Source organism: Hemicordylus capensis, chromosome 5, assembly GCF_027244095.1.
Source record: "Hemicordylus capensis ecotype Gifberg chromosome 5, rHemCap1.1.pri, whole genome shotgun sequence".
Taxonomy (NCBI): domain Eukaryota; kingdom Metazoa; phylum Chordata; class Lepidosauria; order Squamata; family Cordylidae; genus Hemicordylus; species Hemicordylus capensis.
This window is the reverse complement of record NC_069661.1, coordinates 209,321,253-209,348,028: the sequence shown is the minus strand read 5'-3', so window position 1 is coordinate 209,348,028 and position 26,776 is coordinate 209,321,253. Positions and strand designations below refer to the sequence as shown.

The following is a 26,776-nucleotide window of genomic DNA, read 5'->3' as shown; positions in this document are numbered from 1 at the left end:
TTAAAACGTGAGTCCTCAGGATCTTTCCTTCGCAGAGCCACGCGCACGCCCACCCCGTCCTGGAGGCGGCATTCAGAGGGACAAGGGGCGGCAGGGAGGTATCCTGCCGTCCCAATTATTACAATATATACGAGCCCTGGAGGGGGAAAAGCGGCGGGAGGGGTAAGTAAACCCTCCCCACCCTTAAAGAAACCCACCCCACAGTGCCGCACTGCAGCTCTGTGGTTCCATGCACACCCCTACCAGAATGGAGAGATTACAAGTGGTCCTACCATCCATGCTAAAAAAGGGGATACAACCCCAAACGGAAGTAGCAACAAGGCTCCTGTGCCGAACAGCAGCCTAATAACAGCATCTTTGATACTTTGATTGCTCCACCAGATTCCATTCAAACTTCCATCTCTATAAAACTGGCAAAACATAACATCAGATGTGTGGGTCCTGTGCATTGTCAATACAGGTTATGTGATTGAGATCAAGATTCTACCTGTTTTTGCAGGAATAAAATATATGACAACATCTATGATAGAAGAGGTGAAAGTTTTGTTAGAAAAGGGTGCAATTAGCCCTGTGTGGTGAATTTGTCAAAAAGGCGGTTACTACTTTCATTACTTCCAAAGAGTGTTCTTTCTAATTTTTTTCATCTGTGTGCAGAATGAGTTTTGTTCTGGGTGGCAGTATCAAGGCAGTGTGTGTGTGCATGTGCATTTGGAATAGGGCCTTCTTGATTCAACCTGAGCAGGCGCATGCCTTAAAGGGAACACTGCTTCCAAATCCCAAAGAAGAATGGAGGAATGCGGCCCCTAATGGATTTAAGGTGGTTTGACAAATATAATTGAGCCAGGATAACTTGCAATGATAACGTTGCAAGGTATCCTACCACTCCGTTACAAGGAGGAACGGCTCGTTATGCCGGATCTGAGGGATGCATATATATAGGCATTCAAAAGCGCCACAGAAAGTATTTAAGGTTCATAGCAGGAAGTGCAGTGTTCCAATTCAGTATGATTCCATTTAGATTGTCACCCGTTCCGAGAGTCTTTACAAAATGTAAGAGTGTCAGTCCTGAGATCCCTGCACTTGTGGACTCTGGAGGAAAACCTTATGGAAGGGGTCCAAGATTCCGACTCCTATTGTTAGAGTAACTACCGCTGCATCCCTCACAAGATATGGGGGGAGGGCATTGCGGGACATGCAAGACACAGGGAATATGGACTCCTCAACACAGGAGGTTTCCCATCAATTTCCTGTAACTGTTAGTTGTGCTCCAAGCTTTAAAATCCTTCCTGCCTTTGATTCAGGGGAATATGGTTCAGATAGAACTAGACAACGCTACTGCCACTACCTACATAAGAAACAAGGACTCTCCCATTCCTTATGCACTTTAAGTGTCCACCTGTGGAACTGGTGCATTGTTCATCAACTTTACCCAATTACATTCCACATAAAAGGGACAGAGAATACTTTGGTTGATAATTTAAGCGAGACAGCAATGGGTTTGCAACATCACGAATGGGAGATTCAAGGGTGAAGTCACCATTGTGTGAACAGGTTCAAAGGACTAGGGCTGCCAATGGGAAAGGCCCCCAAAGCCCACAGGGGGGCGTGGCTCGGGTTTCAGATTGCCCCAGCAAGCTCTCCCTTGTCCATTTAAGGCAGCGTTTGCTGCCTGATAGCCTTTATTTCCCTTTCTCCTCCCTCATTGGAGGGAGAGAAAGGGAAATAAAGACTGTCGGACAGCAAACACTGCCTTAAATTTATGGGAGAGAGCTCGCTCAGGGCTCTTCGGAGCCAGGGTGTGGGCGGGAGAGAGCTAGCTCGGGGCTCTCTCTCCGAGCCATGCACCAATGTGCATGATGTCATGCGCACAGGGCATCACTAGAGGGGTCGCTGGGTGGGGCTGGACACAGGCCACTGTTCGGCTGGCTCCTTGCCTGGGGAGATTCATCTGAAATATTTAACAAAGATATTAAACTCCTGAGGGGCATCCATCATTGCAATTATTTGCAACAGAGCAAAACAAGAAATGCCCCAGATATTGCTCCAGAGCAGGTCTAGGACAGAACTCCATCAGAGATGCATTCCAGTGGAGTTGGAGGAACAGACTATTTTACATGTTTCCTCCATCTTCTTTCTTGGGCAGTGTAGTGGCCAGGATTATCCTAGAGAATGTGTCATTCATTCTGTTGATTTCTTGGTGGTTGCGCCAAGCGTGGTTTCCACTTGTACTCAGTCGACATGCAGATATGGGCGCCTGCTTCAGTGTCTGGATCTACTGTCCCAGGATGAGGGTCAAATCCTGCATCCCAATCTAAAGACTCTAAAGCTGACAGCTTGGAAGATCAGCTCCAAGATAGAATACTCTTGAATGTGAGAAAATTTTCCACTAGGTGTAATTATGCTTACAAGTGGAGGCGGTTTAAATTGTATGCACGTGTACAGGGTTTTACTCCTGAAGATGCCCAAATTAGACATATATTATATTTAATGAGCCTAAAGCACAGTGGATCGGCCAGTGTTCCTTCAAAATGATCCTCAAAATAATCAGGGGTGGGAAACTGTTTTCTCATCCAGATTGCAAAAGACTCATGAGGGGTTAAATAATTTATATCCCCTGGTTAGGGAACTGATGGAATAGTTTCTTTGGTTCTTGCTACTCTGGCTGAGCTACCTTTTGAACCAATGGCAACTATTTCCTTGAAATTCATTACATTAAAAATTGTTTTTCTAGTAGCCATAACTACTGCCAAGTGAGTTAATGACTTTGAGAATTGAGTCATCTTATACTAGGTTTCCCCCAAATTGCTCATGTGTATGGACCTAAAGTGGTAGAAGTTCACCTAAATTGGGATATAGTGCTGTCCATGTGTTTCAGAAACCCTACTAAACCTTTGAAAACATCTTTGCATGCATTGGATAGGAACATAGGAAGCTGCCATATACTGAGTCAGACTAGTCCATCTAGCTTAGTATTGTATACACAGACGGACAGGGGCTTCTCCAAGGTTGCAGGCAGGAATCTCTTTCAGCCCTATCTTGGAGATTCCAGGGAAGGAACTTGGAACCTTCTGCTCTTCCCGGAGTGGTTCCCTTCCCTGAGGGGAATATCTTACAGTGCTTACACATCAAGTCTCCCACTCATATGCAACCCGTGCAGACCCTGCTTAGCTAAGGGGATGTCATGCTTGCTACCAGAAGACCAGCTCTCCTCTTGATGTCCAAAGGTCCTTATTATTTTACTTAGATAAAACTAAGGGTTGTCTGAGTAATTGACTATTTGTAGCCTATAATGGGAGACCCAAGGGCAAGCCTATATCAAGGCAACATCTATCCCATTGGTTCGTAGAACTAATATCTTTAGCATACAAGATTCAGAAGGTGGACCCACCATGCACAATTAGATCACCCTCTACAAGAGCGGTAGCCACCTCATGGCACAGTGGAAAATGACTTGCCTAGCAAGCATGAGATTGCCGGTTTGAATCCCCACTGGTACCTATATTGGGCAGCAGCGATACAGAAAGATGCTAAAAGGCATCACCTCATACTGCGCGGGAGGAAGCAATGGTAAACCCCTCCTGTATTCTACCAAAGACAATCACAAGGCTCTGTGGTCGCCAGGAATTGACACTGACTCGACGGCATGCTTTACTACAAGAGTGTATGCTGCATCTGTGGCACATTTCTCTGGTATCTTTACTGACAACATTTGTAAATAAGCCACATGGTCATCAGAGCTGCCTTTTGTAAAACACTATGCAATTGACCTACATTCTGCTGAAGAAGCTAACTTTTGAGAGATGTGTCTTGTAGTAGGCCTTTCCAGTAGGCCTGTGAAATTGCCCAACATTCCTTGTGTGTGTATGTGTGTCCTTGTCCCCCGACCCCATCCCCTATCTGCTTCGCAATGCCTGGACCGATATGAACCAAGTTGGGTACAGTTGTAGGGTTAGGGTTTAGTTTGTGATGATGTCATCCACCTCGATCCAAGGTGGCAGGCACATAAACATTTGAGGTGCAAGAGGACTAACCTGTGGACTGCCTAACTGATTTGAACCAAATTTAGTACAGGTGTAGGGACACATAGGGATACCTCAAACACATAGTTTGTGTGATGATATCATCTACCCCAATTCAAGTTTGATTGATTGATTGATTAATATACCCCCCATCCAAAAATGGCTCAGTGTGGTTTACAACAAATAAAAACAATTAAAATAATTAACAGTTAAAATAAAAACTAAATCATTTAACCAATTAAAATCATTTAAAACCAGCATTAAAAATTTAAACCATAAGTCTAATTAAAAGCCAGGGTGAATAAATGCATCTTTGGTGCCTTTTAAAAAGTTGCCAGAGATGGGGTGGCTCTTATTTCAACAGGGAGCACATTCCAAAGTCCAGGGGCAGCAACAGAGAAGGCCCATTCCTGAGTAGCTGCCGAATGAGTTGGTGGCAACTGCAGGTGAGCCTCTCTAGATGGTCTCAACAGGTGGTGGGGCTTATGCAATAATCCAGTCTAGAGGTTACCAGCATATGTACCACCATTTTGAGGCCATTCTTCTCAAGAAATGGATGCTGCATCCATAAGCACCTCTGGCCACCACCTCAACCTGGGACACCAGGGAGAGGTTTGGATCCAGAAGCACCCCCAGACTGCAAACCTGTTCATTCTGGGGGAGCGTGATCTCATCCATAACCAGCAGATCAAAATAATCTCCCAAATTCCGACCCTGCACAATAAGTATCTCTGTCTTATCTGGATTCAGTCTCAGTTTGTTATCCCTCATCCAGCCCATTACTGTCTCCAGGCAGGCATTTAGGGAGGTTATACCTTCTCCTGATGATGTTGACATGGAGAAATAGATTTGGGTGTCATCAGCATACTGATAACACCCTACACCAAATCTCCTGATGACCTCTCCCAGCGGTTTTATGTAGATGTTAAACAACATCAGAGACGATACAGAGCCCTGAGGGACACCATAGGAAAGTTCAGATTTGGAAGAACAACAGTCTCCAAGAGACACCATCTGGAATCTGCCTGAGAGGTAGGAGCGGAACCACTGCAAAGCAGTGTCTCCCTCCCCCAGTCCCTTCAGATGTTCCAGAAGGATACTATGGTCGATAGTATCGAAAGCTGCCGAGATAGTCAAGAGGACCAACAGAGTCACGCTCCCCCTATCAATTCCCAATTGGAGACCATCCATCAGGCTGACCACGGCAGTCTCCACCCCATAGTCTGCCCGAAAGCCAGTTTGAAATGTGTCTAGATGACCAGTTTCCTCCAAGACGGCCTGGAGCTGCGAGGCCACCACCTTCTCAATCACCTTGCTGAGCCATGGAAGGTTGGAAACAGGCCTCTAGTTGCTGAACTCTGAGGGATCCAAGGCAAGCTTTTTCAGAAGTGGTCTGATGATTGCCTCCTTCAGACAAGGGGTCATCCTGCTGTCCCTCAGAGAAGCATTTAAAATCTCTACCAGGCCCTCTACAGCAGCCTTCCTGCCAGATAGTATAAGATAGTATAAGCTATGTCAGGCAAGGATTAAGAGGACAGGTGGTAGGCTGCACCATTCCAAGCAACTTGTCTACATCCTCAGGAGTCAGATACTGAAATTGATCCAGGGTCATCACATAAGAGGAGTCACTAGACACCTCCGATTCAGACACTGCAGTAATTGCGGGGTCTAAATCCAAGTTCACAGGCCACGCTGTGTTCAATTCTTCATGCCACCCTTCAGATTGGCTTTCTTGCCCAGCCTGATCTGCCCTGTCTTCCTCGCTAACATAGAAAGCTGGTTTCATGGAGGAAGCACTCTCGTAGATTCACCTCTGTCAACTAACCCCTCCAAGCTTCTCGTCTTTTACCTCCGTCCAGATTGTTTGCGCCTTGCTGGGCCCTGTTCCATCTCTCTTCCCCTTTTTAAATCAAACTTCCTCCCTCTCTAAATGTCTCTTTCTCTTGCCTGCCTGGGAACTTATACAATTAGGATTTTAAGCAGTCCGTGTCTTCTTGTGGCTTGTACAGTTCTTTTCCTGTGTGTGTACTTGTTTTGATCCTGCTGTGTTAGATACAAATTTACACACTACTGTAGCACTATAAGGCAAGTGGTGTTTTCCATATTTCTCTGTATCTCTGCTAATGAGCAATTGAGATTTGTGTGCTTGTATGTGTCTTTGTATTTTGATCCCACTCTTTAGCTACAAATCAATACTTTGCCAGTGTAGACCAATACTAAGGCACCCACCTAGCCTTGGCTCCAGCTCTGCAGCTGGCCACAATTGGCTGCACTTCTCACTACCTGTAGCTCCACCCATCACCTACCCTGCCAGCGCTGCCCCCCTCCCAGTTCCAGGACCCACCAGCGCCACCAGTGGGTGCTATTTCATATTTAAATCAGTGAATACTTATATAGAACATAATGCTCTGATGGACAATTTATTTCATGTGAATGTTTTTTTGTTCTATCTCTGCAGATAGTATACACTGGAATTGTGCTATATACTCCATCCCTAGCTTTAAATCAAGGTAATATGAATGTATTCTGCCTTTTAACACTGTCATTTTTATTTTTAATTATTGAAGAAAAGATAGCTAATGAATAGGTTAGTCCTGTACATTGCATGCATGGGTGCAGCTAGGTAATTTCAGACTCTGGACCCAATGATCTTATGGGGGTCCCCTTGACACATCGCTTCAAATTACATTTGTGAATTATACTGCTTATCAATAAAAGTTCTCAATGCAGTTTACATAGGACATTTTTAATAAGAAATAAGACAAAGTAATAGATAAATCAGATGAAACTGAAGAGGGGGTTGATTAGGATCGGAGAGATGTGAGGTTCAAATCTTTCCCCACTCAGTTTCAGGATCCACCTTGGTTTCCCCAAAGAGGAGCTGGGGGAAGAGACTGATTTAGAAGCAATGTTTGAATGGGCCCTGGGAGGGTCCCAAAATGAGGAGCAGGCCCAGCAGAATTATGAGAAGCCTATAACACAGGAAGACCACAATCCTGGAAGAAGGCAGTGAGCCTGTGGGGGAGCCCCATGAGCTGAACCCCCAAGTCATTCCGCACCGAGACTTGGCAACTGACATGGGCTGGGAGCCAAGGAACCCATGGCCAATGACCTGGTGGCTCCTGAGAGGCAGCCCCCAGGGCCAGACTCCCCAACACTCCCTGAGAACTCGGATGAGGAGGAGGCCCCAAGCCCCCTTATGTGATGGTGCCAGAAGGTCATGGCCGAACTCCAGGAATAGTGGAGGAGTGCTTGTCTGGCAGCTCAGTCTGGGTTCACCAGAAAATGATTCCTTGGGATTAGGAGGACTCCTCAGGAGCAAGGCAAAGACCAGACCCAGCTGCAGGAGATGATAGGCTCACACCCAACTCCAGGCCTTAACCTTCATAAGCCTCTCAGAGTACAGGGCTCTTTGCTGGAATAACAGCTTCAAACCGCTGCTACTGGGTCCCAGGGAATACTTAGTCTGCCCAGTTTCTAGGGAAGTCGCGTGTGTTGGTGACTTTCAGTCATATCTGGAAGACAGGGACAACAGGGCAACAGTGAGATATGCTGCTGCCCTGATGGGCTTTTAAAAAAACTGACACTGGTGGGGGGAAAGTGGCGGGAGGTTTAAATGCACACTCCCCCCGCTCTTAAAGGGACACCCCCGCTGCTTTCGAACCGGTGGAACCACCGGTTCCGTGCACATCTCTACCAGTTTCCAGAGGCCTCATGTCTCCAGAGAAGAGGCTGGGTAAAGCCTGATGTTTGTTTGCGCCTCCCTGACCATCCCCTGAAGACTCCTGCAGCCTCCTGTGCTTCCTTGGCTGACCCTGACTCCTGCTTACATCAGACCCAGAAGGGTGAGCACCCTAGAGCATCATCCCCTTTTGTCAGGACCAAGACGCTCAGCCATGAAGCTCACTGAATCATCTTGTGCCAGTCACTCTCTCTCTCATCCTAACCAACCTCAAAGGATTGTTCTGAGGATATAAAAGGGGGAGTAAGACCTGTGTACGCCACCTTGTTCTCTTTGGAGGAAGGATATAAATGTCATAAATATTAATGTACATCTGTATATGTATACAGAGCATGCATATTTATGTTGATCTTTCGCCACATGCACTCCAATACTAAGCATGTAAATTCAGAAACAAATTTAAATTGATGTTACAAAGAAATTAAAGCAAATTTAAATATTGCCAAAAACACATTTTTAAGCCAAAACAAACACAAAGATCATACAAATTCCTTCAACTCCACAGAATGAATGATAGAATCACTGTATGCAATACTGTTTGTCTGACATATGTATATACTGCCTGATGTGTATCCCTAGGTGGTGTACATAATTTAAAATGCAACAGGTATAAAAACAGGATAAAATTATTAAAACAATTTTATGAAATAAAAGTTAAAAATTAACTAAGATTCCATTAGCAAGAATTGCCACATACAATGATTCTAGGATATGCCAAAATTGAACAAATATACAGTTCCCACAGAATCATAGAATCGATTTCTAGTCCAACCCCCTGCCATGTTACAGCATCTCTGACAGATGCCTGTCTAGCCTCTGTTTGAAAACCTTTAGTGCAGTGGCGTAACATGTTCCGAAGGGGCCTATGTGCAAGAATTGAACACAGGCTTCTTTTTTGTGGGGGCTGGGGTGCCTATGGCATCTCACACCTTTTCTCCAGCAGTCAGGGAATTTGACTACGCCGACACCCTTATTACAGTGCAAGCTTATGCATGTCTACTCAAAAGCATCTCTATTACTATGCTTCTCCCTTTGAGTTCAGTGGACTTACTCCCAGTAAGTAATATTGGATTGAAGCCTTAAATCTCTTTAAGTCTGCATGTAGATATGCCCTGTGAGATAACCCCTAGACCAGGGATTCTCAAACTTGGGTCCTCAGGTGTTATTGGATTTCAACTCCCATAATCCCCAGCCTCAGTGGCCTTTGGTTTGGGATTATGGGAGTTGAAGTCCAATAACACCTGAGGACCCAAGTTTGAGAATCACTGCCCTAGACGTTTGGAGGTGGAGAGGCTCTGAATACATGTAGGCAAATTTTATCCCTGCACCTTGTTCAACTGTAGCTGTACCCCTGGATGCACAACTAGTATTCTGTGAGTTCTTTTCTTTTTTCTTTTGGCCACAATTGAGAACCTCCTTTGAAGCAAAGCCGAAGGAAGTACATTCAGCCTAGCCCTAGCAAAGGCTGACCTAAATTTAACAAAGTGAAGAGTGGTTAGATATCTAGCAGCCTGTTTCCCAGCTGTAGAAGACAGGGGTGGTTCTTCCTTGTAGCAAGGCGACATAGTAGCCTCAGCAAATTATTGGAAAGTCATCAGGGCAATCAAAATGCCTTCCACTGTCACCACTGGAACAGCTCTTTGGGAGCATTCTTACTCTTGCAGAATTTGAAAAGAGGCTAAACAGTAAGCACACCTTGTGTAGGCCTCTCTTCACACACCTTGCAAAACTTGCAAAAAGCACAAAGAAAGGCGAGGCTACTAGCAATCTTCTGTTCTCTATGCACTTTCAAAGCTTGCAAGGATTGGTCTTGAAAAGGGCTTGGCTTGGCCCCACCAAGGGCATGGGACACAGCACCATTTTGTGCCTTTTCTCAGGCGCTGCAACATCTTGGGCCACCCCTGCTAGGAGGCTTGTTTATGTGAAATGTCCTATAGCTATAACCAGCACATATAACAAGTATGTGAAAATCTTGAGTCAAATCCTGCTTTCCCCTTGTCCTGCATGGGAATAAAGCTGCCTTATACTGAATCAGACCATTTGCCCTTCTAGGTCAGTATTATTTACTCCACCTGACTCTGAAAGTGGCTTTCCAGAGTTTGACAGGGCTTTTCCCCTGCCCCTATTTGGAAATGTTAGGGATTGTCCTGGAACCTTCTACATGTAAAGCATGTCCTCTGCCACTGAGCTATAGTCAATATGTTTGAAATAAAAGGACCCTTAAGAACCTTCTCCTTAAGTCAATATGTTTGAAATTTTTTATATATGTGTGTGTGTGTGTGTGTGTGTGTGTATTCTTTCAAACATACATTGTAGTTGAATGAATAACTTTTCTGATTTGTCTGCTAATGAAAATTTTAGACACTTTAAGAAACGTTTAGCACTTTTGTAAAGAAACAGAGGGATGCAGAGGGAAGTGAAAAGTATTAAGTAGGCAGTAAATCTGCATTTTGAGTTGAGCGTGATTGGGGTTCTAAAGGGCTTAAAACAATTTAGGAAGTTTGTTTCATGTACCTTTTATGTTGTTAAATTTTGGTATTTTGATCATCCTTGCCAAAACAATTGCTAGAGTATACTTGAAACTCTATTTTACATCTTCTTACTCTGGACATGTTTTGGCAATGAACATTTTTTTATGCATTTATTGTATTTCTCATTTTCTTTGCATTATTAGTTTAAAGATATTTCTTCCACTTGTATGCCTTGACATGTTTCAAAAAGCTATGTGTTCTTGTTTTTTTGCCTTTCCATTTTTCAGTTACAGGATTTGAACTGTGGGGATCTGTTGTTGCAACAGGACTAGTTTGTACTTTCTATTGCACACTGGTATGTCGGCAGCTCATCATAATAAACTAATGTTATTTTAAGCTTGTACACCTGTAAGATAATAAGGCAATCTTAAGTTTAATTTCCAACTTAGTTATAGAACCCTTTGCCTACATTGGTTTTATACCACTGTAATGGTTATGCATAGTCTGGCGTTTACAGGGAATTCTCTGTAACAGATCCCTAGCTATCCTCACAGGTTTCCCAAGTTCCTTGGGAAGAAGATATTCCCAAATTCCCTGGGAAGAAGAAAATGAAGGGGCTGGGAGCACCTGTCTTGTAATTATGCGATTCACCCAGCTATCCACTTGCGGTTGCATAGAAGTTGTACTGTTGCATAAGACATAATATGGCTGTTCTCGGGATTATTGTTCTCCCTAGTTCGGGAGCTGTGTCCACTTCCAATATTTGATTGTGTGTTAGATAAAAAGCAAAGGTGGAGGCTCATATCTCAAGCCCCAGCTGGTTAAAAGGGCTTTTCCTCCTCCCTTGTTTTGAAGTTGGGAATGAAATCTAGTTAGGACATGCTCCTTCTAGCCAGCTGGGGCTTGACCGACAGACAAGCTGAGCTCCTCACCTCTGACCTTGCTTTTATCTAACACACGATCAAATATTGGGATCGTACACAGCTCCCGAACTAGGGCAGGAGACTTCTCCTACCTTCAGGATCGCCTCTCCCGTCCTTCGACCAGCCTTGTGAGGTCGTTTTCAGGTGGGCCGTCTCAGAGTTCCGGGCCTGGGCTCATGGGAGGGCCTTCTCTGTTTCAGCCCCCTCCTTATGGAACACCTTGTCTCCTGAGAGTCGTAATGCCCCCTCTCTTCTGTCCTTTAAGAAGCTCCTGAAAACCTATCTATTTTGCCAGGCTTTTAGTTTTTAACATGTGTGTGTTGGGGGAGTTCTTTTTCTTTTTCCCCTTTTCTTCCCCCCTCCCCCCCTTCAGTGTTTTAGAGCAGGGGTATTAAACTTCGACACTCCAGCTTTATTGGCCTACAACTCCCATCATCCCTGGCTACTGGCCACTGTGACTGGGGATAATGGGAGTTGTAGGCCAATTAAGCTGGAAGGTCGTAGTTTAATACTCCTACTTAAATTAATTTTGAAACTTTCCCCTCATTAAACATGAGTTTTATGATTTTCAGAAGGAAATCAAGCATATGATATGTTTTCCTTCGCACAGTTCTGTTTAAATGTTTCTGTTTAAGCCGCCCTGAGCCATTTTTGGAAGGGCGGTATAGAAATAAAAAATAAATAAACTGAAACAAAAGCTAAAATGGCTGAGTTCAGTTTTCAACTGACAAGAAATTTCTGATGAGAAATGTATGCTTATATGATTCAGAGATGCAAGCTTTGAGAGGTATAGAAATAATAATTAATAATTAATAATAACAACAGTATCTGATCCAAAAATACCATCTAGATTCAAGGAAAATTAGAGAAGTCCTGGAAATAATAAAGCAGCAAATAACAGCAGTGTCAAAGAAGATTAGCAGATACGAAGCCAGAATTACACAACACAGGCAGAATCTGCAATTCCAGTCGAATCACAGACGTTTCTACCAAAGCATAGAAGGAGAAACTGCAAGAAACGTAGAAACACCAAATAAAGAAGAAACAGTGCAATCCAGGGGGAAATTATGGGACAATCTAATAGATTGTAATAAAAAAGCAGGCTGGGTAAAAGAGGTCAAAAAATGTAACCAACAAATGCAAGATCTAATAATAACACCAGAATTAATAAGTGAAAGAGCAAAGAAAATTAAAAATTGGACTGCACCAGGCGATGATGAACTGCATGGCTTTTGGCTTAAACACCTAACAAGCCTTCATAAACAACTATCAAAACAGTTCAATCACATTTGGCAAGGAGGTGATATTGAACAATGGCTAACAACTGGGAAAACTCATCTCATAATGAAAGACTCAGCAAAAGATGCAGTTCCAAGTAATTATAGACCAATAACCTGCCTGCCAACCATGTTCAAATTATTAACTGGAATAATAGCAGATGAAGTGATGCAACACTTATTAACTAATAAGCAGCTTCCAGTTGAACAGGAAGGAAATTGCCCGAACACCAGAGGCACAAAAGACCAGCTGCTGATTGACAAAATGACTTTAGAAAATTGCAAGAGAAGAAAAACCAATCTAAGTGTTGCATGGATTGACTACAAGAAAGCCTTCGACTCATTGCCTCACACATGGATACTAAAATGTTTAGAAGCAACTGGTGTTAGCAAAAACATTCAGATATTTATTTAACAAAGCAATGAGCATGTGGAGTACACAGTTAATAATCAATGGCGAGACACTTGGACAGGTTAGCATTAGAAGAAGTATTTTCCAAGGGGACTCACTATCCCCTCTGTTGTTTGTAATTGCCATGACCCCACTTTCACAAATACTAAACAAAACAGGCCTCGGATACCAAACATCTAAAACATCAAGTAAAATCAACCATCTGCTGTATATGGACGATCTGAAGTTGTATGGAAAGTCCCAGTCAGAAATCGAATCACTGCTAAACACTGTCTGTATATTCAGTAGCGATATAGCAGTGGAGTTTGGACTCGACAAGTGTGCTGCATTAATAATGAACAGAGGGAAAATAAGAAAAACAGAAGGAATAGAACTGCCCAATGGAAGCAAGATCAAGAACCTGGAGGAGAAAGAACATTACAAATACTTGGGCATTCTCCAGGCTGATAACATCGCACATACTGAAGTTAAAATTGGAAGTGAATACATCAGGAGAGTTAGAAAACTCCTGAAGTCCAAACTCAATGGTGGGAACACCATACAAGCCATAAATACCTGGGCTATACTTATTATCAGATACACTGCACGAATAATAGACTGGACCCAGGCAGAGCTAGAGACGCTAGATCGTAAGACCAGGAAAATCATGACCATCAATCATGCTCTGCATCCCCGCAGTGATGTCGATAGGCTATACCTCCCTCGCAGCTCAGGTGGAAGAGGAATGGTGCAGGTCTATCAAACAGCAAAGGAGGAGAAAAGAGGCCTTGAAGAATATATCAAGGACAGTGAAGAAGATGCACTTAAAATGGTCAATAACAAGAAACTATTCAACACCAATGAAACAAAGCAGGCCTACAAGAAAGAGCAAGTCAAGAACCGAGAAGAAAAATGGAAAAATAAGCCACCGCATGGTCAATATTTGCACAATATAAGTGGAAAATCAGACATCACCAAGACCTGGCAATGGCTTAAGAATGGCAACTTGAAGAAAGAAACAGAGGGTTTAATACTGGCTGCACAAGAACAAGCACTAAGAACAAATGCAATAAGAGCAAAAATAGAAAAATCCACCACAAACAGCAAGTGCCGCCTTTGTAAAGAAGCAGATGAAACCGTGGACCATCTAATCAGCTGTTGTAAAAAGATTGCACAGACTGACTACAAACAAAGGCATGACAAGGTAGCAGGGATGATACACTGGAACGAAAGAAAAACAACTTAAAATAATCGACATAGCAATACCAGGGGATAGCAGAATAGAAGAAAAAGAAATAGAAAAAATCACAAAATACAAAGATCTACAAATTGAAATTGAAAGGCTGTGGCAGAAGAAGACCAAAATAACCTCAGTAGTAATTGGCGCCCTAGGTGCAATTTCAAAAGACCTTGAAGAGCACCTCAACACCATAGGGGCCACAGAAATCACCATCAGCCAATTACAAAAAGCAACTTTACTGGGAACAGCCTATATTCTGCGACGATATCTATAATAATAACAGCAACAACATTGATAATAAAATCCAGCCATCCCAAGGTCTTTGGGAAGGACTCGATGTCTGGATAAAACAAACCAGTCAATAACACCTGTCTGACTGTGTAAACAATAATAAATAATAATAATAATTATTAATAGTACATAGTTTGTAATCACGGGACTGTTTATTTGAAGAAGGATTACAGGAATGAGTATTTAGCCATAAAAATGGAAGCAATTGCTTATAATTAGATCTATATGTGCAATTATATAGATGGAACAGATCTTTTACTGTACTCTCTGTCTGTCTTTCCAAATAGGGAGGTTTAAAGGCAGTAATCTGGACAGATGTTTTCCATTTTGTACTGACGATATCTGGATTTCTAGCATTGATTGTACAGAGTTTGATAATTAAAGGAGGACTTGAAAATATTCTATATGATGCTCAAGATGGAGGAAGACTGGAGTTCTGGGAGTAAGTGTCTTTTGCTGAGGCCGAAATATAAACGTCTCAGAATTCCTTAAAGAGTTTGATATGGTTGCAAGATTGGTTGGAAGAACTCATGGGAAAGTGGTTTAAAAACCTCATGACTGTTTCTAAGTTATTTTAGAATTGGAATAAGCAAACATATCAGGGGCAGTACTCCCTCTAACAGGGATTCCCAGATGTTGACTACAACGAGTTGTCGTTAACAACATTTGGGAATCCCTGTTAGAGGGAGCACTCATCAGGGGTATAGGAAGATCGCCAGTGGCTGGAGTACAAGGTCCAGCTGGTGGCCCCCTTCACCACTGGGAATTCACACATGCGCTATGTTCACGCTCCCTGAACACACGCCCTGCGTCAATGTTAGGCTTAGGGGACATGGGCAGTATTGGGAAATGGGGCCAGTCAGATTCCCCACTTGCTCCCGATTCTCCCCAGTCAGTCGTTCCAGCCTGACTTGGAGCTCCTGGGAGTGAGGCTAAGTGGCCCTGATCTGGATTGTGATCCATTGTATCCATAAGAACTGGGTTTCTGCGCCTGCGCAGGGACCTCCCGGGCTGACTAGCTAGCTCCTCTTTGCGCCCCGCCCGTCTGCACGTGCCTTGCAGCTTCCGTTAGAATCGACGGTTGGGGCGCCTCTCCTTCAGTTTTCTCTTGACCGCCAAAGCGCTTACACCTCTTGGCTGTTGCTCCTCAATTATTATCAAAAATTTGACTTCGGACTGTTTGACTATTCTCTACTGAGCGGATTAATTGGTTTGACTTCAGAACGAACAACGGACTTGATTTGGGACTCTGATTCTAACTTCGAAGTTTGTACAGGACGGTTTTGACTCGGAACGGCGAACGGACTTGATTACGGACTCTGCTTTGTTTGTTCCTAAGATTGTTTACTGAATTTGACTCGGAATGGCATTTGGACAATGGAAGCTAAGAAGACATTCAAACGGTGTGAAAAGTGTCGAGCAAAGTTGCCTTCGACTGATTATCACGACGCCTGTTTGATGTGCCTAGGAGAGAATCATAACATGGCGGCATGTAAGATATGCTGCTCGTTTTCAAAACAAACTAGACAAAATAGAGCTCTCAGGCTTCGAGCTGCGTTATACGAGGAGGCACTTCGACCACCAACTCCTCGTCCGTCGGCGTCGATGAGTTCCGGATCGACATCGGGAGCTTCGATGTCGAAGGAGTGCGGTGCGTCAAGCTCCCCGGGATTGGGTTCCAGTGGGTCTGCTGATAAGCAGTCTAAAACCACTGTTGACACTCTGTTTAAGAAACCAAAGGAGGTTTCCAAAAAACGGAAGCATAAGGATAGAGATCGTCATGCTTCTGAGAGGGAAGGTCGCCATCGTGAGGAGTCTCGCCATCGAACTCCCTCACCAACGGCAGCACAGATTTACGACGTGGACTCGGCTGAGTCCCCTACAGCCTCGACGTCGACACCTCCAGTATCGACGGTCAGGATGGTTTCGGCTTCGACATCGACTTTAGTCTCGACATCGACACCAGCGTCGACATCGAGATTGGACCAAGGCAGTCTGGGACAGGCGTCGACGTTGGAATCGACATCGACGGCGACGTCGATATCGGCGTCGAGGCATTTGCAAGTCTCGGCATCGGAGCCTCCCATAACTGCCCAGGCGGTGTATGCCATTCCTCCGTCGGCGTCCACGGTGCCGGAGCAGATATTGAATGTGAACACTGCTCCTTCGTCGGTGTTGACGGCTTCGACATTGAGGAGGATTCCTCATCTTTTGTCACCGGCATTGACGCCGGCACAGTCCCCCTCGACGCCGAGGACTCCGAGTCTGGCTACACACGGGGACGGACTTAGAGAACTGCTGGAGTCGAGTTCGAGTACCCCCTCGGGTGCGACGTTTCGCGGCTTCCTGTCGACAGGCTTAGACGAGGGTCCTGGATGTGGAGAGCTGGCTGATCTGCCTCATGTTGCCTCACTGACACCAGCAGTGGTCCAGGATCCAAGAACCGATGTCGGGTGCTCTACGATGCTGCAGCCAACTCATTCCTGCGGTTTCCGCCATGGTGTGCCGGATGATTATGCAGAGTTCTTGCGTTGGAAAGCGACACAGGTAGAAATGCAACCAGTGCAAGGGCTGCGGAATTTTGTGCAGGCTGGACAGCTGGCTCAGCCGCTGCTGCAGTCAGAGCATGCAGACCATCAGGGGCCGTCTGTGAACTTGCCTATACAAACACCATTGGTGCAAGTTCAAACCTACCTTCCAGAGAATTCACAGTTACCTGTGGTCCAGACGAGGATGCCAGAAAAACCTGCTGGGAAAAGAAAGAGGAAAGCAACACCTCCTCCTTCTGAACCATCATCTTCACCCTCTGACGACAGTGAGGACGATGAGTCGGGACCGGCCTCTGACAGAGATGATATCAGTCGTAGGTCGGACCCCCCTTCGGATGTGCCACCAAAACTATCCACCTAGCCAACTGAGGAATTGAAAGCTTACCATATCCTCATAAGGGACATCGCTGAAGCCCTGGGCATGGACGTAAGCTCTCCGGATGCGGATGTTGCTGACCCGGTCTATAATATGATGAAGCGGTCTAAGACTTCGCATCCTGTTGCCCTCACCATGATTCCTGGGATAGACAAGGCTGCGAAGGTGGCATGGGACTCAGTGGGGGTCGGGGCTCCGACTTCCAAGCGCATTGAGAATTTGTATAGGGTGACTGAAGGAGAGAACTCTTACCTGTTACGTCATCCTATACCGAACTCCTTGGTTGTCAGTTGCGCTTCATCCACCAAGAGTGGACACTGTCATTCCACGCCTGCTGACAAAGAGGGGAGGAAAATGGACGTTATGGGTCGAAAGATCTATAGCACCTCCAGTTTAGCAATTCGTATTGCTAATTATGCGGCGTGTATGGCATGCTATAACCATTTACTTTGGGATGCGCTCTTACAGGATTCATCCTCTTTGTCTCCGGAGGACTTCCAATGGAGATTTAATGATGTGTACGAAAGAACAACGGCAATAACGCGCCAACAACTGAGCGCATTCAAACACTTGTCGGAGACGGAATCGAGAGCAATGGTGACGGCAGTGAGCTTGCGCAGGCATGCGTGGCTTCGCTCAGCGACCCTGCAGACAGACATGAAGGAGAAAGTCGAGTCCTTGCCATTTGACGGCAAAGGCTTATTCCATGAGGACACGGACACGTCAATGGAGACGCTAAAAAAATCTAAATTCACTGCCCGCACCTTTATGGTGCCTTCGAGCGGTTCCAGCTCAACTGCAAGGAGCCGCACTTATTATCAGAGAAAGAGTGATCGGTATCGGGACCGCAAAGAATACCGAAAACAATTCAGACCTTACCAACGCGGTAAGGGCTTTAACCAAAAACAAAAAGGAAAAACAGCTCGTCAAGGCGACAAGGACACTTCCAGCAAGAGCTTTTGACGGGACTGTTCGTCCACTGCATCAGTTTTGCAGCAGCCAATTAAGTCCAACGCTACAATCCAGGACCCACTACATCGGCCCTGTAGTTGCCAGGATCAACATCAAACTGGCAAGCCGTGCGCCAGCATGGCACAACATAACATCCGACCGGTGCGTACTGAGAATAGTGCAGACTGGATATGCGTTGGAGTTCGAGACAAGGCCTCCCTTCTCTGGACTGGTCTATACGCCGGCCACGGAGGTGTTGCGGGAGGAGGTCAAGGTGCTGCTGGAGAAACAGGCGATCACGCGGGTGCAATGGGCGAACAGACTGACCGGCTACTATTCCCGGTATTTTCAGATACCAAAGAGAGACGGTGGAATAAGAGCCATAATGGACCTGAGGGGGCTCAACCTCTTCATTCGGACCAGGAAATTCAGAATGGTGACGCTGCAGGGAATTCTGCCTCTGCTGGTGAACGAACAGTGGGCAGTTACTCTGGATCTCAAGGACGCTTATTTTCATATCGGGATACAGGAGAGTCACCGCAAGTTCCTCCGGTTTACAGTAGGGGCACAGATCTATCAATATGTGGTGCTTCCATTTGGACTTTCTACTGCGCCCAGAGTGTTCACAAAGGTGATGGCGGTGGTTGTAGCCCACCTACGAACTCAGGGCTTGAGGCTGTATCCGTATTTAGACAATTGGCTCGTGGTGAGCCACGACAGGAGTTTACTTACCTGCCAAGTGCAGATGCTGCTAGCCTTATTGGAGTGCCTCGGCATCAATGTGAATTGGAAGAAGTCGAGACTCGAACCCAGGACTCGAGTGAACTTCATCGGGGCGGTGCTGGACTTGGAATTGGCCAGGGCGTTCTTACCTGCGGAAAGAATTACCCAAATGCACGAACTCATACGTCACTTTCAGAGGACTCCACGGCAGCCAGCGGTTCGAATCCAGCGGATGTTGGGTTTGATGGCATCATGCACCGCAACGGTGTCACACACGCGCCTCCGTATGCGCACATTGCAGCATTGGTTTCTCCACAACTTCCGACCCAATGTGGATGGCCAGAATATGCACTTGACATTACCACAACATGTCCTCGCCAGCCTGGGGTGGTGGCTAGACATGGGCAATTTGGGCAAAGGAGTCGAGTTTGTGTCCAAGGAGCCCACCTCCCGGATAACGACAGATGCCTCGATGGCGGGCTGGGGTGCGCATTGCACCAGCGTATGCGTGCAGGGGACATGGACCCAGTTGCAGAGACTTCAGCATATAAATTACTTGGAGCTATTGGCTGTGTTCCAGGGCCTAAGGGCATTCGAACCTATGATAAGGGGACGAGCAGTACAGCTGGAGTTAGACAACACGACGGCGATTGCCTACCTCAACCATCAAGGGGGGACAGTGTCACTGTCTCTTTGCCTGCTTGCGAGAAAAATATGGGACTGGTGCATTCAACATTCAATTCACCCGGTAGCAATACACATAAAGGGTGTAGACAACTGCTTGGCCGACAGGCTCAGCAGGGACATCAGTTTCAACCAAAGACACGAGTGGGAAATCAACCCGATGTATCTCGACAGGGTGTTCGAGATCTGGGGGGTCCCATCGATAGACTTATTTGCCACGGTTGCCAACAAAAAGTGTGTCAATTATTGTTCGCGTGCGGGCATAGGCCAAGGATCCCTGGGGGATGCTTTTCAACGGGCCTGGAGGACGGGGCTGTTATATCTTTTTCCCCCGCTGCCGTTAATGGGCCGTGTGGTTGCGCAGATATTGCGGGACCAGACGAAATGCATACTTCTGGCCCCATGGTGGCCGCGCCAGCCGTGGTTTGCCACACTTCTGGGAATGTCTCATTCAGTGTTCCACAAGTTCCCCAAGGCTCCAAACTTGTTGCAAAGAGAACACGGAAAGGTGTTACACCCCGATGTGCACTCTCTCAAGCTGACCGCTTGGAGAATCAACTATTAAACAACATCTAACTAAACAGTAGGCGTGCGTCGACAAGACGCAGTTATGCCTGCAAGTGGAACCGCTTCAAGAGTTATATGAGGGGGAAGAGTGTCACGCCATCGCGTGCGACCCCTCGGGATGTGCTACGTTACCTGACATCGCTCAAACTGAGTGGATTGGCGAATGTCTCCATTAAGCTGCATTTGGCTGCAATCTCGTCAAAGCACAGGGGATGGGATGGGTCCACGGTTTTCTCCCACCCGGAATGTAAACGTTTCCTGAAAGGTGTTAATAACCTTTACCCGCCTGTGCGCAGCCCAATGGAGCAATGGAGTCTGTCTTTAGTACTCTCTGCCCTAACGGAGGCACCTTTTGAGCCACTGGCGACTGTTCCACTGAAGTTTCTGACTTTGAAGGTGGCATTCTTGGTAGCCATTACATCGGCTAAGAGGGTGAGCGAGATGACGGCTCTGCGGATGGATAGACCCTACACTCAATTCTATCCACACAAGGTTGTGATGCGTCTCGATCCGAGATTCCTGCCGAAGGTGGTAACAGATTTCCACTTAAATCAAGACATAGTGCTACCAACTTTTTTCAGTAGTCCGGAGACGGACTTACAGAAGGCCCTCCACACGTTGGACGTGCGTAGATCACTCCTATACTATTTGGAGAGAACTCATGACTTTAGGAAGAGTAAAAAGCTTTTTCTCTCCTTCCGGGGGCGTAGCAAGGGCCGTCCAATCTCTCGCCAGAGACTTGCTCACTGGCTAGTGGAACTGATTTTCCTCGCCTATAAAAGCCAGAAGATAACACCGCCAAAGACGGTTCGGGCTCACTCTACTAGGGCCTACGCAACGTCTGCGGCACATCTGTCAGGCATTAAAATGGCAGATGTCTGCCTGGCGGCGACATGGTCATCGCATCTACCATTCGTAAAGCATTATGCTTTGGATCTGCAGATGGCTAGGGAGGCGAATTTTGGAAGATCAGTGTTGAAACGTGTGTTGGCATAGCTGGGGGTCATCTGCACCCGCCTCCTTATGGGGTAGCTTGCTAAACACCCAGTTCTTATGGATACAATGGATCACAATCCAGATAAACAGGTTGCTTACCTGTAACTTATGATCTGGATGTGATCCGTTGTATTCATAAGTCCCTCCCAGCCGGCCCCGCTGCAGAATGCCTGGACTAGTGGATGCCGGTGTACGGGTCGTCATTTATATGGCGGTCTGCGAGAAATCTGAAGGAGAGGCGCCCCAACCGTCGATTCTAACGGAAGCTGCAAGGCACGTGCAGACGGGCGGGGCGCAAAGAGGAGCTAGCTAGTCAGCCCGGGAGGTCCCTGCGCAGGCGCAGAAACCCAGTTCTTATGAATACAACGGATCACATCCAGATCATAAGTTACAGGTAAGCAACCTGTTTTTCCTGATACTGGCCATGTGCCCCCACTCCCCCATCTGATGTTGGGCATGGCCACTGTCCAAAAGAGGGGCTTCTTGGCCCTTTTCCTGATGCTCCCCAGCTAGCTCTTTGTTCCAGGGCTGACTGGCTGAGGCTTGCTTTCTATCTCTCACTAGCAGCGGGGCAGGGAAACAAGCCGCCTGCTAGCCAGCTCTGGGCAGGAAAGAGGCATGCCTCATGCTCCCAGCCAGCAACTGTTCCGTCCCAGGGATGCTCATCCCCCTCTTGCTCCATTGTCCCTATGCCCCTGGAATATACATTTTATACTTATCAGGCTAAATGCTTGATTGTGAAAGACTGGTTGGGTTTATTCCTAAAGAGCAATAATGTATATTGTGCATAGCCACAAACCTTTCTGGTAATTGCAGTGCTGTTTTGTTTAGGGTGTATGTGTAACCCTCACCTTGAGTCATTTTTACTCACAAGTAGAACTTCTTATTTGCAAGAAGCTGCACTGAATAATGTCATCCCTTCCCTCCGCACTGTGTTTCTATTTAATCTCCTTTCCGATATTGTGTCTTTGTGTTAATTCCTCTGACTTTTGTTTGTTTGTTTATTAGATTTATATACCACCTTTCATGAAGCTTATCCCAAGGTGATTTACAAATAAAATTCCATAAAATCATATTAAAGTATTAAAATCAATTTAAACCACAATAACCCCCAAAGCAAAGGTCATAAAAGCAAAACAGTGGCCAGAAAGGAGAGGCTGGCAACCCCTAAGGGGTAAATATCATTTTAGTTATTTTTAAAAAGCAGCTACAGATACCTGCGAACGGACATGCACCATAAGATAATTCTAGAGAAGGCCCTCTCACGTGCACAACAGTCGAGCCCATCGCCTTACTGTCTTTGTATGTGCACATGAAAAACAGGCTTAGGAACATAAACCGAACTGAAAGTCCAGAACTTTCCAAAAACAAAAGTGGGTAGTTGCTGGGCACTGCTGGGAAGACTAAAGCTATTTTCATGAGATGAAACTGAAATGAATTCCTAATGTGATATTTAATTTTAACAATCTTATTTTTTACATGAGAATAGGACATTTAGTATTTTATTTACTTTAAAAATCCTATTAAATCTGATTCAAATAAAAAATTTGGATATAAATTAAAAAATATTTCTATTTTATCCACTCTGTAACTTAGGAAGCTGCTATCTGCTGAGTCATAATTAGCCAGACACCTAGTTATTTAAATATGGAGAGAATCAATTGTATTCATAAACTATCTTTTTAGGTTAACGATCGCTAGTTATAGAAAGGCTTTTACTTTAGAAAAATATAATGCCTTAGCCTTGGCTGTTCTGTTCAGGAAGAAAGAAGCCAAAGAATATGCCCACGTGACCCATTGGGCATGCGTGGCAGCCACCAAAATGGCCACTACAATGGAGGGAAGGTCCAGAAAGGACCGAAGAATGCCCAAATGGGGTTATTTACTGCATGACGGAGGCCGGCGGGGAGGGGGGAACCTCAGCAGGACTCTCCCCTTGATGGGGGCAGTGGAAATTTTTTAAAAAAACATGTTCGTGGAACGCCCCCCCCCCAAATGGCTGGGGTGGGGGAAGTTTCGGTCAAACTGAATTGTCAAACTGAACTGGTTCAATGTTGAACATTGGTTCGACATCAAACCAGTTTGCATGTCCCTACTCAATGGTGCTAAATTATTTTACCCACACATCCCTTCAAAAGCCTTCCATGTCCTGTCTCTATTCCCATCCTTCACTGATGAACCTCCTTGCCTACCCACCTTTCATTGTTTCCGAAGCCTAGCTCCTCATATCCTGGGTTCATCGCAAGCATCAGAAGCCCTGCCTCACTGCCATTGCTTGCACCAGCTATTGCACCGCTGCCTGATGGCCCCCACTGTTGCCCATCTTCTTCCCATCATTTGACCAGCGCTGTTTGCTGTAGCCAGGCCTCACCTTGCACCAGGGTGGACCCAAGCAGTGTGCAGAATCCCGCACCATTTTGGTGTCTCCTAGCATTGCTTATCTCTTGAGTAAGCTGGGCAGAGGGTGTGAGATGGTGCAGGCTTCTTTTCAGTTTTCATGTGCTAACAAGCTGGGAGGCAGTATGCTTATCCAGTAACTGCTAGGGATGTATATTTATTTAGTTAATGAATAAAAAACAGAAACGAATGCAAGAGGAATGGATGAGATTCAGGTGCCATACATTTCATTTGTGACACATTTGTTTTAATATTCTCCTTGTAGTCAGACTAGCTCAGATAGAGGTTATTTTTATTTATGTATGTATTTATTTGTTTGTTTGTTCGATTTATATACCGCCCTTCCAAAATGGCTCAGGGCGGTTTACAACAAGATAAAAACAATTAAAACAAGTAACCGTTAAAATCAGAACTATAAAAACAAAATAAAACCAATTAAACAATTCAGCAGCTAAAAAGCCCTGGAGATACAGGGCAACCATTTAAAACAATTTTAAAACAGCTTTTCATTCATTTAAAACCCTAAAAAGCCAGGCCAAACAGATAAGTCTTAAGGGCTCTCCTGAAGGACAGTAATGATCTCGAATTATGGATTTCAGCTGGGATTGCATTCCACAGCCCAGGAGCAGCTACAGAGAAGGCCAGCCGCTGGGTCGCCACCAAACGAACCGGTGGTAGCTGGAGACGGACCTCCTCAGATGACCTTAACGTGCGGTGGGGATCATGCAGAAGAAGGTGCTTTCTAAGATAACTCAGACCTAAGCCGTTCAGGGCTTTAAAGGTAATAACCAGCACTTTGTATTTTGCCCGGAAACATACTGGCAGCCAGTGTTTCAAAACAGACATAATATGGTCGCTCTGGGTTGCCCCAGAGACCAGTCTGGCTGCCGCATTCTGAACTAACTGAAGTTTCCAGACTATGTACAAAGGCAGACCCACGTAGAGCGCATTGCAATAGTCGAACCGGAAGGTTACCAGATGATGCACCACTGTTTTGAGGTCATCTTCAAGGAATAGGTGCAGCTGTCAAATCAGCCGAAGCTGATAGAAAGCACTCCTGGCCATGGCCTCCACCTGAGATACCAGGGAGAGGCCTGGGTCCTGGAATACTCCCAAGCTGCACACCTGCTCCTTCTGGGGGAGTGCAACCCCATCCAGCACAGGAAGATCTAACTCACCCCTCAGATTCTGAGCTTCCACAATGAGCACCTCCGTCTTGCTTTGATTCAGCTTCAATTTGTTCTCCCTCATCCAGTCCATTACTGCCTGTAGGCAGGCATTTAGAGAATGAGTGCCATTTCCTGAAGATGAAAAGGAGAAGTAGATTTGGGTGTCATCAGCATACTGATAACATCTAGCACCAAATTTCCTGATGACCTCACCCAGCGGTTTCATGTAAATATTAGAACGCATTGGTGACAGAATGGAGCCCTGGGGGACTCCATATAACAGCTCCCGTTTTGAGGAGCAACTGTCACCAAGCTCCACCATATGGAATCTTCCAGAGAGGTAGGAGTGGAACCACTGCAAAGCAGTGCCCCCTATCCCCAACTCCCCCAGGCAATCCAGAAGGATACTATGGTTGATGGTATTGAATGCCGCTGAGAGATCCAGCAAAACCAACAGAGTCACACTCCCTCTGTCGACTCCTGGTAAAGGTCATCCACCAGGCCGACCAAGGCTGTCTCAACCCCATAGCCAGCTCTAAAGCCAGTTTGAAATGGGTCTAGATAATCAGTTTTCTCCAAGACTGCCTGGAGCTGGTTAGCCACCATCCTCTTAATCACCTTGCCCAACTAAGGGAGATTGGTGATTGGCCTGTAACTATCTATCACTAATAGGTCCAGGGAAGGCTTCTTTAGAAGTGGTCTAACCATTGCCTCCTTCAGACAGGGAGGCACCCTGCCCTCCCTCAGCAATGTATTTATGATATTACCAAAGCCACCTCCAACAGTCTCCCTGCTAGATAGAAGCAGCGAAATTGGGCAAGGATCCAGAGAACAAGTGGTAGGCCGCACTGCCCCAAGCAGCTTGTCCACATCCTCAAGAATTGCAGATTGAAACTGATCCAATATAATACTGCAAGAGGGATCGCTGGACACCTCCTCCATAGACCTTGCAGAAATAGTGGAGTCCATGTTGGCCCAAATACAGGAGATCTTGTTTCAAAGAACCCATTAAAAACATCACAGCAGAACGACCCCGGGGACAGATCTGAGGAGCAGAAAACAAACTCCTCACAACCCAGGATAGCTCTGCTTAGCACGAACCTGCAGTCTCAATGCGCACCGACCAAAATCTCTTTTTTGCTGCATGCACTGCCACCATATAAGCCTTTAAATAGGTTACATGCTGTATCCTGTCAGATTCGAACTGAGTTCTTCTCCACTTGCGCTCTAGTTGCCTACCCAACCGTTTCAGCCTCCACAACTCCTCAGTATACCAAGGGGCCATTTTCGAAGCAGGTTGGAAGGGATGCTTAGGAGCAATCTTGTCTACTGCCCTGATGAGTTATCTGTTCCAGGTTCCAACCAGGGCATCGATAGAATCATTGGCCACACCAACATCAAAATCCTCTAAGGCCTTTTGAAATCCTACTGGGTCCAGCAGCTTTTTTGGATGGACCATCCTAATGGGTCCTCCACCCCTGTAGGGGTGGATTGCAGATGTGATACCAACCTTAACCAGGTAGTGGTCCATCCATGACAATGGGGAAACCACCAGGTCCCCCACCCACGGAACACCCCCCTGATCCAAACAAAAGACCAAATTGAGTGCATGGCCGGCAATATGAGTTGGCTCTGAAACTAATTGGGATAGACCCATAGTTGTCATGGCCACTATGAACTCCTAAGCTGCACCAGACAAGCCAGCCCCAAAGTGGATATTGAAGTCCCCCAGCACCGAAAGTCTAGGAGACTCCAACACCAACTCTGTGACCAGCTCCGTCAGCTCAGTTAGGGAGTCAGTTGGGCAGCGGGATGGATGGTACATCAACAGAATCCCCAATCTATCCCTAGTTCCCAGCCACAAAAATATGCACTCAATATAAGTCAGCTGTCTCACAGGGGCCATGGTAAGGGAAATAGTATTCTTATGGTGATCCAGTTGACATAGTTGACAAGGTGATCCAGTTGACATAGTATACCAGGACTTCCAAAAAGCTTTCAACAAAGTTC

General features: G+C 45.8%; 1 protein-coding gene across 3 annotated transcripts in view; it reads left to right on the top strand.

Moving 5' to 3' along the window:
* LOC128326839 (sodium-coupled monocarboxylate transporter 1-like) overlaps window positions 1–26,776 on the top strand; it is a 94,091-nt gene that overhangs the window by 7,719 nt on the left and 59,596 nt on the right. For all 3 annotated transcript variants that reach the window (XR_008308310.1, XM_053254527.1, XM_053254526.1), the window contains exons 3-5: window positions 6,478–6,529; window positions 10,520–10,587; window positions 14,642–14,796. Coding sequence is in view for 2 of the 3 variants with exons in the window: in XM_053254527.1 (XP_053110502.1) it covers window positions 6,478–6,529; window positions 10,520–10,587; window positions 14,642–14,796 (275 nt within the window). In the remaining variant the exon portion in view is untranslated. The remainder of the gene's footprint in view (window positions 1–6,477; window positions 6,530–10,519; window positions 10,588–14,641; window positions 14,797–26,776) is intronic.